Raw genomic sequence first — 12,523 nt, 5'->3', positions numbered from 1 at the left:
TCCAGACATAAAAGACTGTAAGTTTTATCGTTTCATGTAACTAACTGAACCTTGTAGAAAAGGCAAGAGAAAGCTAGAAGGCTGATCAGCGTTGCCCAGGGCTGGGGCAGGAGCTAGAACTGACTGCAAAAGGACAAGAGAGAACATTCTGGGGTGATGGAAAGGTTCTAAAACTGGATTGTGCTATTGAATGCACAAAGTATAAAAATTTCTAAAATCTCACCAAACTGTGCATTGAAAATGGGTGACTTTTATGTTTGCAGTACTGTGATTTATATTAAGAAATACATACTTGGTTTTCATCCCAGTAAAGGTGTCTGTTGTTATATTAATACTTGATGTTTGGGAGGCACCTAAGCATGGGGGTCTGGTTACCCACAGAACCAACCATGTGGTTAAAGGGTTGGAACTTTCAGTCCCTCCTCTGATCCTCAGCGAGGGGAGAGAGGTTGGAGGCTAAATGATTTGCTAATGGCCAATGATTTAATCAATAATGCGTATGTGATGAAGACTCCATAAAACCCCGAAAGGACTGGGTTCAGAGAACTTGAGGTGGGTGGACACATAGAGATTTGAGGGAGAGCGATGCATTTAGAGAGGGCGTAGAAGCTTCATACCCCGTCCTTTTATCCTGCCCTATGCATCTTGTCCATCTGGCTGTTCCTGAGTTCTATCTTTTTATACTAACAGTGATCTAGTGAGTCAGGTGTTTCTCCGACTTCTATGGGCCATCGTAGCAGATTAATGGAACCTCAGCAGGCGGTCGTGGGAACCTCTGATCCAGAGCCGGTAGATCAGAAGCCTAAGTGACAACTGGTGCTTGAAGGGGGTCAGGGCACTCTTGCAGGACTGAGCCCTTAACCTGTGGGATCTAATGCTATCTCCTGGTACATAGGGTCAGAGCTGAGTTACTATTGTAGGACACCCAGGTGGTGTCACCAAATTACCGGGTGGTGTGGGGAAAACCCCCACACTTCTGGTATCAGAAGTGGCGTGAGTATGCTGGTCGTGTGAGAGTAATGGAGAAACACAAGAGGGTAGGTTTTCCAAATGGCATATGAATTAAACCTCATATTGAGCTAGAACCTGGATCACATGACTGTCTCATAAATTATACTTTATGTTGATAATTGTTTTAAAAAATAGCATGGTCGTGCAGCCTGGATGGTTCAGTCAGTTAAGCATCCTACTCTTGGTTTCAGCTCAGGTTATGATCTCACGGTTCATGAGTTTGAGCCCTGCGTCAGGCTCTGTGCTGACAGTGTGGAGCCTGCTTAGGATTCTTTCTCTTCCCTGCTCTCTCTCTCTTTCTCTCTCTCTCAAAATAAATACATAAACTTAAAAAAAAAAAAAAGCATGTTTCTCAGAACTCTCATGTTCAAATGGCACGAGTAGGAATGCCTGTGTACCCAAGTGTTGTGAGTCTTTCAGCGGATCCCACCTTTTAAGCTAATTTAGGACTCATGTGCCACCTGCATCTTGCTACAACAGCTTCTGATAATATTGTTACAAGAATTTCAGGCTCAGTTAGAGGGAGATTTGCAAAGCAGCCCAAAGGAAATCACACTTCCCAAAATACACTATAGAGTTAGGCTTATATTGTCCCATTTTTCCTATAAACACAGATTTGTTTTTACATTGTTAAAATTATGTAATGTATTTTAAAATGACTGCATAAAATGAGAATTTTTTTCATGATGTTAAACTTCTTAGAAATACAGTTTTAATTGCTGTTTCAGTACACTCTTTCTAGCCTTGTATATTATTTTTCACAAACTTTGTTCATCTCTTACATCTTATTTAATTTATGGTAGGATGATGTTCACTTTTGTTAGCCAATTATATTTCCTCATTTTAAATATCTCTTTCTGTCTACTCTGCACTTCTTTATTGGACAGTAAGTGATCTGCTTTTTCAAGTACAATTTAACAAATTTAAAAACAGAATGTTCCATACGGAAAGCTTAGAAACTTGATTACCAAGATGAACAATGGAAAAAAAAATCATCTCTAATGCCACCAGAAAGGTAATTTATTGTCATTATTTTGGCATATATCTTTACATATTGTTTTCTCTGTCCTATAATGTGCAGCAAGTATATGCTGTCCTAGATATGCTCTTTATTGGCTTTATTTTTCTTAGCAAAATGCTCCCATACAATTGTATATTTTTCTGGTATCTGATAGTATATGCCTACTAATATATCTTTTGGATGTATTATAATTTTGTTAACCAAACGTACATTTCAAAGGGTTTTTTGATATATATTGAAAATTGTTGGGGCGCCTGGGTGGCGCAGTCGGTTAAGCATCCGACTTCAGCCAGGTCACGATCTCGCGGTCTGTGAGTTCGAGCCCCGCGTCGGGCTCTGGGCTGATGGCACAGAGCCTGGAGCCTGTTTCCGATTCTGTGTCTCCCCCTCTCTCTGCCCCTCCCCCGTTCATGCTCTGTCTCTCTCTGTCCCAAAAACAAATAAACGTTGAAAAAAAAAAATTAAAAAAAAAAAAAAAAAGAAAGAAAATTGTCGTGTGAGACATTATATTCCCAACACTATTATGTGATATGTCTTTACCCTCTTGTCCTCATCAGTAGTTGATACTGTTTTTTTTTTTATTAAACAATTTGGTAGCTAAAACCACATCATTATAATTTATACTTATTTGATTACTAATGAATTTTGTCTCAGAAAATAGCTTTATTGACCGTTTTTGCTTCTTCTTTGAAGAATTTCCATATCTATTACTTTTATTTATTTTTCCTATTGGAATTTTTATCTTTTATTATGTAAGCTTTTTATTTAAAGATACTAAGTTTATTATATTTTCATACCTTATTGTTTGCCTTTTAATTTTGGTTATTGATTAATTTTCATTTCCTGGACATGAGGATTTTTACCTACTTGAATTAAGGACCTTGACTGAGTTCCCCTACCATTCCTTCATGAAAAACTAAGGCAGATAAAGCTAACAAGGAAGCTTTCTTCAGAATAAGTTATGAGAGTCCACAGAATTTTCCAAGGGATATGTAGCTGGGCCTAATTTGTGTCTTATAGTCTACATGTCCCCAGAATCTTCAAGATAGTAATAGACAGTGTTATGTATCTAATAGTTATTTGCTGGCTGATTGGTTTCTTCTGTAAGACATCAGACGATCTTTTATTTCTGTTATTTAAAGAGTTTCTCTGCTTTCTTTCCTGTAATAAATGTTGCTTGTGAGAAGCCTCATACTTTTATTTAAAAAAAAAAAAAAAAATCAAGGTTCCTTGGAGGCAAGATGTTCCTGAAAAAGAGAATATCCATAAGCCCAAGGATTAAGTAATTAGCACTTAGGAAGTTGATTAAAATTCCAGTACAAGAATTTGAGGCATGCTGACTCCTATTTATTGTTTGAAATTCAGAGACCTTGATATAATTAGCTGTTACTCCCTCCATAAATTCTTGCTCTGACTTCCACAAGGCCTCCTGCTGCCCTCTCTCTCTGTCCCTGGTCCTGAGCATCAGCCCTGCCAGCATCCAAGAGGCTCTCTTTGTTCCGAGTCTGTGCTGAGTGTAAATGCCCACTCTAATTGGGCTGGAACAGAATGCAGCCTACATCCGGTGGTGTGTGTTTCAAGTTCAGCTTTTGACAAATGTGAAAGGAGCACCGAGGTGCAGCCGGGCATCTTTCCCCTTTGACAGAGAGTCCTCAAACTGATTTTCCCAGGGCCTTCCCACCATGTTGAAGAAAGTTGAGGACTTACTGGTCCAGGACAGACTGGTGAAATAAGTTTAAAAAAAAAAATCCTTGCTTTCCAGGTGTCAGTGGGATCAGTTCTGTTAGTGAAGCACTACTTTTCCAGTTGGCTATTCATTTAAAGATCCAACTCCATCCCCCTTTGAGCAAAAGGAGAAAGGGTGGGATTTAGATAAAATCCAGTGTTCTGAATCCTTTAGGCACTCGAGTCCTCACTCCTGTGTGTCCCAAAGTCACAGGCAGCTTCATTCTGTCAGAGTCGACTGTGTGCTGTTGTGGTGCAACACTTCTGTTAAGTTGGAGTAGGAGAAGGTTGTACCATTTTATTAAACGGTGGCATCTGGGACCTCCTATTTTCAGCACAGATAGATTCAGAATAATTTATGTCAGTGTGAGGATTGCTGTTGGAGATTAGCAAAGGATATGTTCTTTGGGCTTATTTAGATCCTGGCTAAATATGGATGACTATATTTAGGAGGGCTCAACTACATTTACAGACATCCTAGTCCTTGAATAATAGAGCACTGGGGTTCTTCCCTGACTGCAGATGTCTTACAAACCTTTCCAGTTTAAACCTTAGATTACCCTTCACTTGCTCCTTATGGTAGATGTTTTCTCACAATCCTGCATATTCTGCTTTGTGAATGTTGCTATTATTTATGATATCTTTGAAAAAGAGATGACTATGCTTATTACTTTCATTATACACATGGGAGGAGTATTATATTATGAGTGCATTGAGGGCCTACCGTTTGCCCAGAACCTGGTAGAGAACCCTGGCTGTTGAAGATGCCCAGACGGTAGCAGAGAGCAGCTGACAAGACCTCTCCTAACAAATATAGTTTCTGTTTCAGTAGATGGTCAATCCCTAAGAAGCCATGATAGTACCTTTGTAGAATGAGTAGGCCTACATTTTGGGTGGACAGTGGTTTTTTTCCCCTAGTTTATATAGTTAAAACTTGTTTTAGGGCGGGGTTTGTTTGCTTTAGAGAGATTTTGGAAAACTAAATAGTGTGCAAATGTCAGATATTACATACTTAGAATCTTTGTTCTCAGAAGGTTTGAAAGCATTGCTTCTACTTGGATGATCATAGTAAAGTGAGTCATGTGTTGCAGAGAAGTAGGAAAGCTTGTTTCAGGGCACACATTTAGAGATGGAATTCCTGGCTGGGTGTGAGATTCAGTGGACTATATGCTGATCTGGTCAGGCATTTTGATGCATTCAATCTCAGTGACTTCATAAAGCCATCTTATAAATTCAGCAGGGAAGACAGACGATCCTGTTTTAGAAATAAGACAGCTGAGGTGCAGACTGACTGACACCATGGCTGATAAGTGGCAGTCAGCTTGAGAACCCAGCTATGTTCTGATTCATCTTTCTTCAGTGGGATGAATACACCCTTACCCCTTGATGTGGGTGTGTTTTCCTAGTGGACCCTAGCACAAAGCCTTCCTTCTGCCTCTCCCCATACCACCCGTCCATTTGCTCACGAAGTCACTTCTGAGAGCCCACCATTATTGGGAATGATCTGGAAACCCTCCTTACTCATCCCTCACAACCTCCCATTTGGCCACATGTCCAGAGCTCCAGCTGTCTGGGTCTGCCCTGAATCCTGGTGCTTATGCTAGATTTCGGGTTTGGAATTGATAGGCGAATCATGGTTTTGTTGGTAGACTTTCACTTGGCGGAACTGGCTCTCAATCCTGGGTGGTTTCTAGCAGGGATCTTCCTTTCCACCTCTGGCCCTACGGTACCTGATCTTCAGTCCTACCATGAAGCTCTTGAATTGGTGTGCAAGCTGACTTTGACACCTGGGATTCAGTTAACAAGCATTTAGTGAAGGAAAGACTCGATGATGAAAATTCCCAGAACTTCTTAGTCCTCATTCAGTGTTTTCAGCTGACTCATGAAATATGTCATTCTGTGTTCTTCCAATTATCCAGCTGTAAAAAGGAATAATACCCCATTCTAACTTTAGGGAAGTATTATCTGTGTGTATTATTATATAACATTTCTTATACAAGAAAGCTGTTGTAAAAGTCCAGCTACCAAAAATAATGAAGAAGTTACCTGGATATTTGCAAATGTCAAAAACTTAAACAAACTTCAAGTAGCGCGGTAAATGAAACTATATTTTAATGGTAAATAGCTCAGCTTCAAAAGTGTTTATCTCTTCTGCTTCAGGAAATGTGGCCACAAAATGTTCTGTTTGGTAAAGATTATTTTTATTTATTTTGAGAGAGAGAGAGAGAGAGAGAGAGAGGGAGAGAGGGAGAGAGAGAGAGAGAGAGAGAGAGAGAGAGAGAGAGAGAGAATGAATGTGCACAAGCAAGGGAGGGCAGAAAGAGAGAGAGAGAGAATCCCAAGCAGGCCCCACACTGTCAGCACGGAGCCCCCAACACGGGACTCAGTTTCAGGAACTGTGAGATGATGACGTGTGCTGAAATCAAGAGTCGGTTGCTTAACCGACTGAGCCACCCAGGTGCCCCCACAATAACATTTTCTGAAGAGAATCTTTTCTAAAGGAACAAATGGAGGTTGATACTTTTCAAACTAGGTTTTATTTGACTAGCTTAATGAAAAATGGTAAAAAGGTGATTAGCAAATAACTGTGAACAAAAGTAATGACCAAGGAGGCCCCAGTGAGGTTACTGAAGATCCCAGCAAAAACACCAGAAATAACATTTTGAGATCAGAGGGAGAATGGGATGGAAATAGTGTCCTAACATCTGAGGGCATTGGGAGGGTGTGAAGAGGAGTGTGTTCTCCTCACAAGTTTCTTGTGAAGCTCTTCTAACTTCCCAGCTGTTTGCTGTGTCTGCTTCCTTCCGGCAAAAAGTGATGTGTGTGTGCAGTGCCCTGATAGTCCTTAGTCGATTTTTGTGGTCTGAGAAGAGTAGATTCTTTACAAATTCCTTTTAACTTAACTTTATTTTTCTCAACATGAAAGAATTTTACAGGATTCCAAAGTCAAACTGTGAATAAAAAAGTATACATAGAGAAATGTGTCATCACTCTCTCTCCCATCTCCTAACCCAGCCCCCATGGGGTAAGCGTTCTCATTAGTTTTTACTATACCTTTCCTGTAATTCGTTTAGTAAGAAATTAACCAAATGTAGAATCTTCCTTTTCCGTAACAAGGAGCATAGTGGATGCACACTTTTGCCTATTGTCTTTTGAGTAACACTGCATCTTAGAAATCATTTCATACTGTTTCCGAGAGACCTCGGAACAAGAGACCTCTTGTTGGCCACATTGTGTACATTTCTCGTCGTGTATTTTACCAGCCTGCTGTGAGTATCTGTGTCATTTCCAAGATTTTGCTATTAGAAATAATGCCATGATCAATAAACCATTGCATATTATGTTTCATATTTGTGGAGAGATAGTCAGTGGTTAAAGAGAAATACATTCATCGTTTCCCAGACACTGCTAGATTTCCTTCCCAATCCTCATGTCTGATAGTGCCTGGGAGTTGTTCTGTATTAACAGTTTGGTGCTTTTCTATACCCTGTCGTAGTTCTGAAGTTCACACATACCACCATAGATCCCATACACACATCTGTGCATGTCACATGCCCCACCACATGGGCAGCTGAGTGTCGAGGGCAGAGAGAGCCTCCTTTCAGAGTCTGTCAGGCTGTTAGTGACAGATCTGGGAGCAGGATCCTGATGTCTTGGTCTGGATCTCTCTCTGCCACCCTGTAGTCATAGGGCGGTATGGGGAGAGGTGAGTGTCAAGTTCTAAGAAAGTGTGCCTGTCTCCAATAGTGATGGAGAATAAAGAAGGAACATTTAACATGCCACCTGGAAGAATGACCTGGTTGCTCAGCTTATAATAGAGGACTCTAGTGAAATAAATTGTAGTTTAGGGCAGACACTTGAAATTTCTCTTTCTTGCCAAAATAAATTAATTTCTTTAGCTGTCTGAATTTCCTTTCCTGAACTGGACAGGAACTAACAGAGTCTAAATTAAACTCATTTTCCATTCATACAGCTGGGTCACTTTGGGCTGCCTGAGTGTGCTTCTGGGTGTCCTAAAGCACATTTAAACCACCCCCCCTCACCCCCAGTGTTTCACGCTGTTTTCATAACCCATCTGATTTAGCCAGTGTAACACATAATATTTGCTTTCGCCTCTCCACTCTAGAGTCAGGGTCTATTTCTGAAACGTCTTGAGAGCTATTCGGGAAGACTGTTGCGGGAAGGCATCGCCATACACCTGCTAGCACTGGGCAAGGCAGAGGGCAGATGGCGGGGGGTCAGGCTGGGGAGTTGGGTGAGACAGACCCTGCCTTGCCCAAAGAAAGCTTTGTTTTCGTGACGCCTTTCCTTGTGTTCCCACTGGTAGCTTTACACTACTATTTGGGAGGTATTGTTTGTACATAGGGTCCAATGAACTGGATCATGAATGTAGGAAGTTGTGAATTTGAAAAAAAATGGTAGAACAAGCCGAAGAATTTTAGAAATATCTCGTTTAGGTCCAGGACACTGTTTCTGCTTGGAGCTCTCACTGAGCACTTGGTGCCGTCGGCTTGCTCTCACTTGTTGGAGGCGTGTGAGGCAGTCTGTCCACCAGGGCAGCATTTGCACCTGCTGTGCCCCCCATAACGTCAAGTGTGACACTTCCTTGGAAAGCACTCGGGAAGCTCTTAGTGTCTTTCCTCATCACCCTCCCTGTTTCTCATCCCTGGGAATGAGGGCAGGGGGCAGTACTGATGCTGGCAAGTGAATTCTGCTTTACACAGTCTGCCAGATGTGGATCCCCATGGGAGGAGCCATGATTTGAATATGCCTTTTGGAATATCCTGAAATAGAAAGATCTGGAAAGGTCAAAACTGTGGGAAATACCTTTCAAACACGAAAGTTGGGGGGAAATGGAAATAATTGTAATATTTTATTTTTAGCATATTTTAGATATTTGGAGTATCATAATATGTGAATTTTTTAATTTTGTTAAGTTTATTTATTTATTTTGAGAGAGACAGACAGTGAAGGGGAGAGCAGAGAGAGAGAGGGAGAGAGAGACTCTCAAGCAGGCTCTGTGCTGATGTGGGGCTTGAAACCACAAAACCGTGAGATCGTGACCTGAGCCAAAACCAGGAGTTGGGCACTTAACCAACTGAGCCACCCAGGTGCCCCTGTACTGTGTGAATTTTTAAAAACAGATTGTCGGGGCGCCTGGGTGGCTCAGTCGGTTGGGCGGCCGACTTCGGCTCAGGTCACGATCTTGCGGTCTGTGAGTTCGAGCCCCGCGTCGGGCTCTGGGCTGATGGCTCAGAGCCTGGAGCCTGCTTCCAACTCTGTGTCTCCCTCTCTCTCTGCCCCTCCCCCGTTCATGCTCTGTCTCTCTCTGTCTCAAAAATGAATAAAACGTTAAAAAAAAAATTAAAAAAAAAAAAACAGATTGTCTTTAGTTTACTTTTTAATGAATTGGTCATGCCCATGTATGTAGGGAAATAGAAAGCTAGAAAAATTACAGGCAAAGAGATGTTTTCCTATGTTTTCTTCTTCCCTTTAAAGAAATATAAAGAAATAAAAAGTCATTGTGGAGGGTGGATCTCCCTCTGATGCAGGGTCTCCCCCAACCCTCTGCTTTCTACACTTCAAGATGTATCAACTTACCTTTCCTTGTGTCTTTTTGTCCGGTCGTCTTAACAATATGCAGATGACTTTCCACTGACAAAGGTTTTCTTCCTTCTATTTCCAGTGTACAGAGGCCAAAAAACATTGCTGGTATTTTGAAGGACTCTATCCAACATATTATATGTAAGTATTTGCATTTTTCTGTTGGTTTGATCTTGTGGTCACATCTTTCTCTGGGAATTATTTCTTTAATAGGTAATAGGACAGCTTATAGGATGGGGAACAGTCAGTTTGGGGAGGTCTTCACCCTTGGTTTCACATGCCTCTGCTCATGATTGTGCAGGTGACTTCCCTAAGGACATTCGGCCTGCTCCAACCACTTACTTTGAAGACAGCATGAAATACCATGTGCTTTGTTCTGTGATGCATGTGGGCTCATACACGATTGGACAAGAGGGGCAAGGTGTCTGAGCAGGGCCAGAGTAATGTTGGTTTAGACAAATTTTCCGAGGTAAAGGGAGCAGTGGGAGTAGAATTTTGAACTTGAGCTGGATAGGGAAAAAGTCCTTAGCTCAGCTGCTGGACTATGTGTGCGTGTACATGTGTGTGTGTGTGTGTGTGTGTGTGTGTGTGTGTGTGTGTGTGTGTGTGTGTATGTGTGTTGACAATGAATACAAAGATCACCTGGTCTGTCCCCCCCCCCCCCCCCCCCAGACAGGTACAGTCAGCCTTTCATGGCTCTTGGCTTCAAGCAGGATATGTTTCTTCCTATGCCCTGGGTGCCTGCTGGTGTTATTCTAATTAAAGCATTGTTGTCTTTTACCCTGTTGTTTTTAAGGGTTTTCTTAAATGTCTGCTGAGTTAGCCATGTACTATGCTGAGCTACCTGCCTACATGGTCAGACTAACTCTCAAGGTTATCAGTTATTATTTTTATTGTATTTTGCAGTTCCATAGGTTTTGAGAGGAATGCCCCAAACCATTTTTTCCCCAAACTCTGTTATTTTTGGTATTGAATTTTATAAAACATGATAATTTTCAGTAACATATGTAATCATAGCAGAAACACTATATATTTTAGTGTATCAGGAGATTGGACAGGAAATAATAATAGTAGCAAAGAGTGTTATTTGTTAATTGGCCAATAGGTACCTTTTTATTACCTGCCATTTTGGGGTGAGTTTCTGATCTTGAAGAGACAAATATAGGAGGAGGAAGGTTGCCCACCTGTGAATGGGGACATGTTGACAAGCAGGAGTCCTCAATGCCCAACATTGCAGGGCTTCTGGCAGAAAGCCTCTGCAGCTGCAAAAAGACAAAGCCCACTTGGAAAAATCAAGCAGCAGCCTAAGGACTTTAATTACAGAGTTGTCAGCTTGAATAAAAATGGTTATGGGATGGCATGGAGGTAAAATATTTAGATTCTTAGAACAGTGGATATTCCTTGGGAAGCCCAGTTCCTTGATTCTGCTCCGTATGCAAGATATGGGACGTCTTCCTATGTGTTCTTCCTTGAAAACGAATCTTTCTCAAAGTGTTCTGTAGATCAGCTGAGGAGCCATTTCTTGTTTTTTTACAGGTTGGGAGTTGGAGGTCATTGCTGTTCTTGTATTTACTTGTTTGTTTGTTTGTTCCTTTATTCATTTCTTTATTCACTCCATATTTGGAAGGTGTTTTGTATTGACAGAGAATACAGAGATAAGCCTTGTTCTTGTCTTTAGTGTGGTGGGTCTGCTGGTTTGGATCCTCTCATGTGTGGGGGCTCTAAAAATTGGAAAGTAAAGTCACTCAATTATTAGAACACTGAGGCTCAATATAAAACATAGTAATAGTAACACTGAGAACTTACTATAGTCTAGACATTGTCCTCTGCCCTTTCCATAAATTAATGTCACTTAATCCCACAGCCACTTGAAAACTCCAGCCATACCCACTAGTCTTGCCTGTGATCTCTGTTCCCACTGCCTTCATGTGAATCCATACCTGCGTTAATGCTCTTCTGAACCATTGCATATACTTTCTTTTTTAGCCAGCTTTAGTGAGATGTAATTGACATATAACATGGTATAAACGTAAGGTGTACAACGTGATTTGATATACTTACATATTGCAAAATAATTACCACCATAGCTTTCGTGAACACCTCCGTTTTGTCTCATAATCGCTATTTCTTTTTCGTGGTGAGAACACTTAAATTGACTCTCTTAGCAACTTTCAAGCATATAATGTAGTATTGTTAACTACAATCACTGTGCTGTTCATGACATCCCCAGAACTTATTCATATGATGACTGGAAATTTTTACTCTTTGACTCATACCTCATTTCCCCCATCCCCAGACTTTGGCAGCCACCATTCTACTCTCTTGTGATGAATTTGGCTTTCTGGGTTCCACAAATAAGAGATCATATGCTATTTGTCTTTCTCTGACTTATTTCACTTACCATAATGCCCTCAAGGTACATCCATGTTGTTGAAAATGGCAGAACTTCCCTCTTTCTTTGGGATGAGCTATATTTCACTTTATGTATAGACTGCATCTTCTTTATGTATTAATCTGTTGATGGTCATTTAGATTGCTTCTAGATCTTAGCTATTATGAATAATGCTGCAGTGAACATGGGAGTGCAGATGCCACTTCGAGATCCTGTTTAATTTCCTTTGCATACTTAACCAGAAGCAGGATTCCTGGATCATGTGTTGTAATTTTATTTTTAATTTTCTGAGGATTCTTCATACTGTTTTCCATAATGGCTGGACCGATGTCTAATCCCAGCAATGCACAGGGTTCTGTGTCCTCACTGACACTTGTTGTCTCTTATCTTTTTGCTGGTAGCCATTTTAACAGGTGTGAGGTGATACCTGTGTATGGTTTTGATTTGCATTTCCTTGATGATGAGTAACGTTGAGCACCTTTTCATGTACTTGTTGGCCATTTGTTTATCTTCTTTGGGAAACTATTCATTTCTGCCCATTTTTATTTTATTTTATTTTATTTTAATTTAATTTTATTTTATTTAGTTAATGTTTATTTTTGAGAGCGAGAGAGACAGAGCGTGAACAGGGGAGGGGCAGAGAGAGAGAGAGAGGGAGACACAGAATCCGAAGCAGGCTCCAGGCTCTAAGCTGTCAGCACAGAGCACGATGCGGGGCTCAAACCCATGAATCATGAGGTCATGACCTGAGCCGAAGTTGGACTCTTAAC

At 41.0% G+C, this 12,523-nt stretch overlaps 1 protein-coding gene across 1 annotated transcript in view; it reads left to right on the top strand.

Moving 5' to 3' along the window:
• VOPP1 (VOPP1 WW domain binding protein) overlaps positions 1–12,523 on the top strand; it is a 111,174-nt gene that overhangs the window by 42,619 nt on the left and 56,032 nt on the right. Inside the window, exon 2 of the mRNA XM_045494315.1 lies at positions 9,444–9,502. Within this exon, the coding sequence (XP_045350271.1) occupies positions 9,444–9,502 (59 nt within the window). The remainder of the gene's footprint in view (positions 1–9,443; positions 9,503–12,523) is intronic.

Source organism: Leopardus geoffroyi, chromosome A2, assembly GCF_018350155.1.
Source record: "Leopardus geoffroyi isolate Oge1 chromosome A2, O.geoffroyi_Oge1_pat1.0, whole genome shotgun sequence".
In the NCBI taxonomy this organism is placed as follows: domain Eukaryota; kingdom Metazoa; phylum Chordata; class Mammalia; order Carnivora; family Felidae; genus Leopardus; species Leopardus geoffroyi.
Note: the sequence above shows the minus strand (reverse complement) of the source record. Positions and strands in the feature narration are given on the sequence as shown.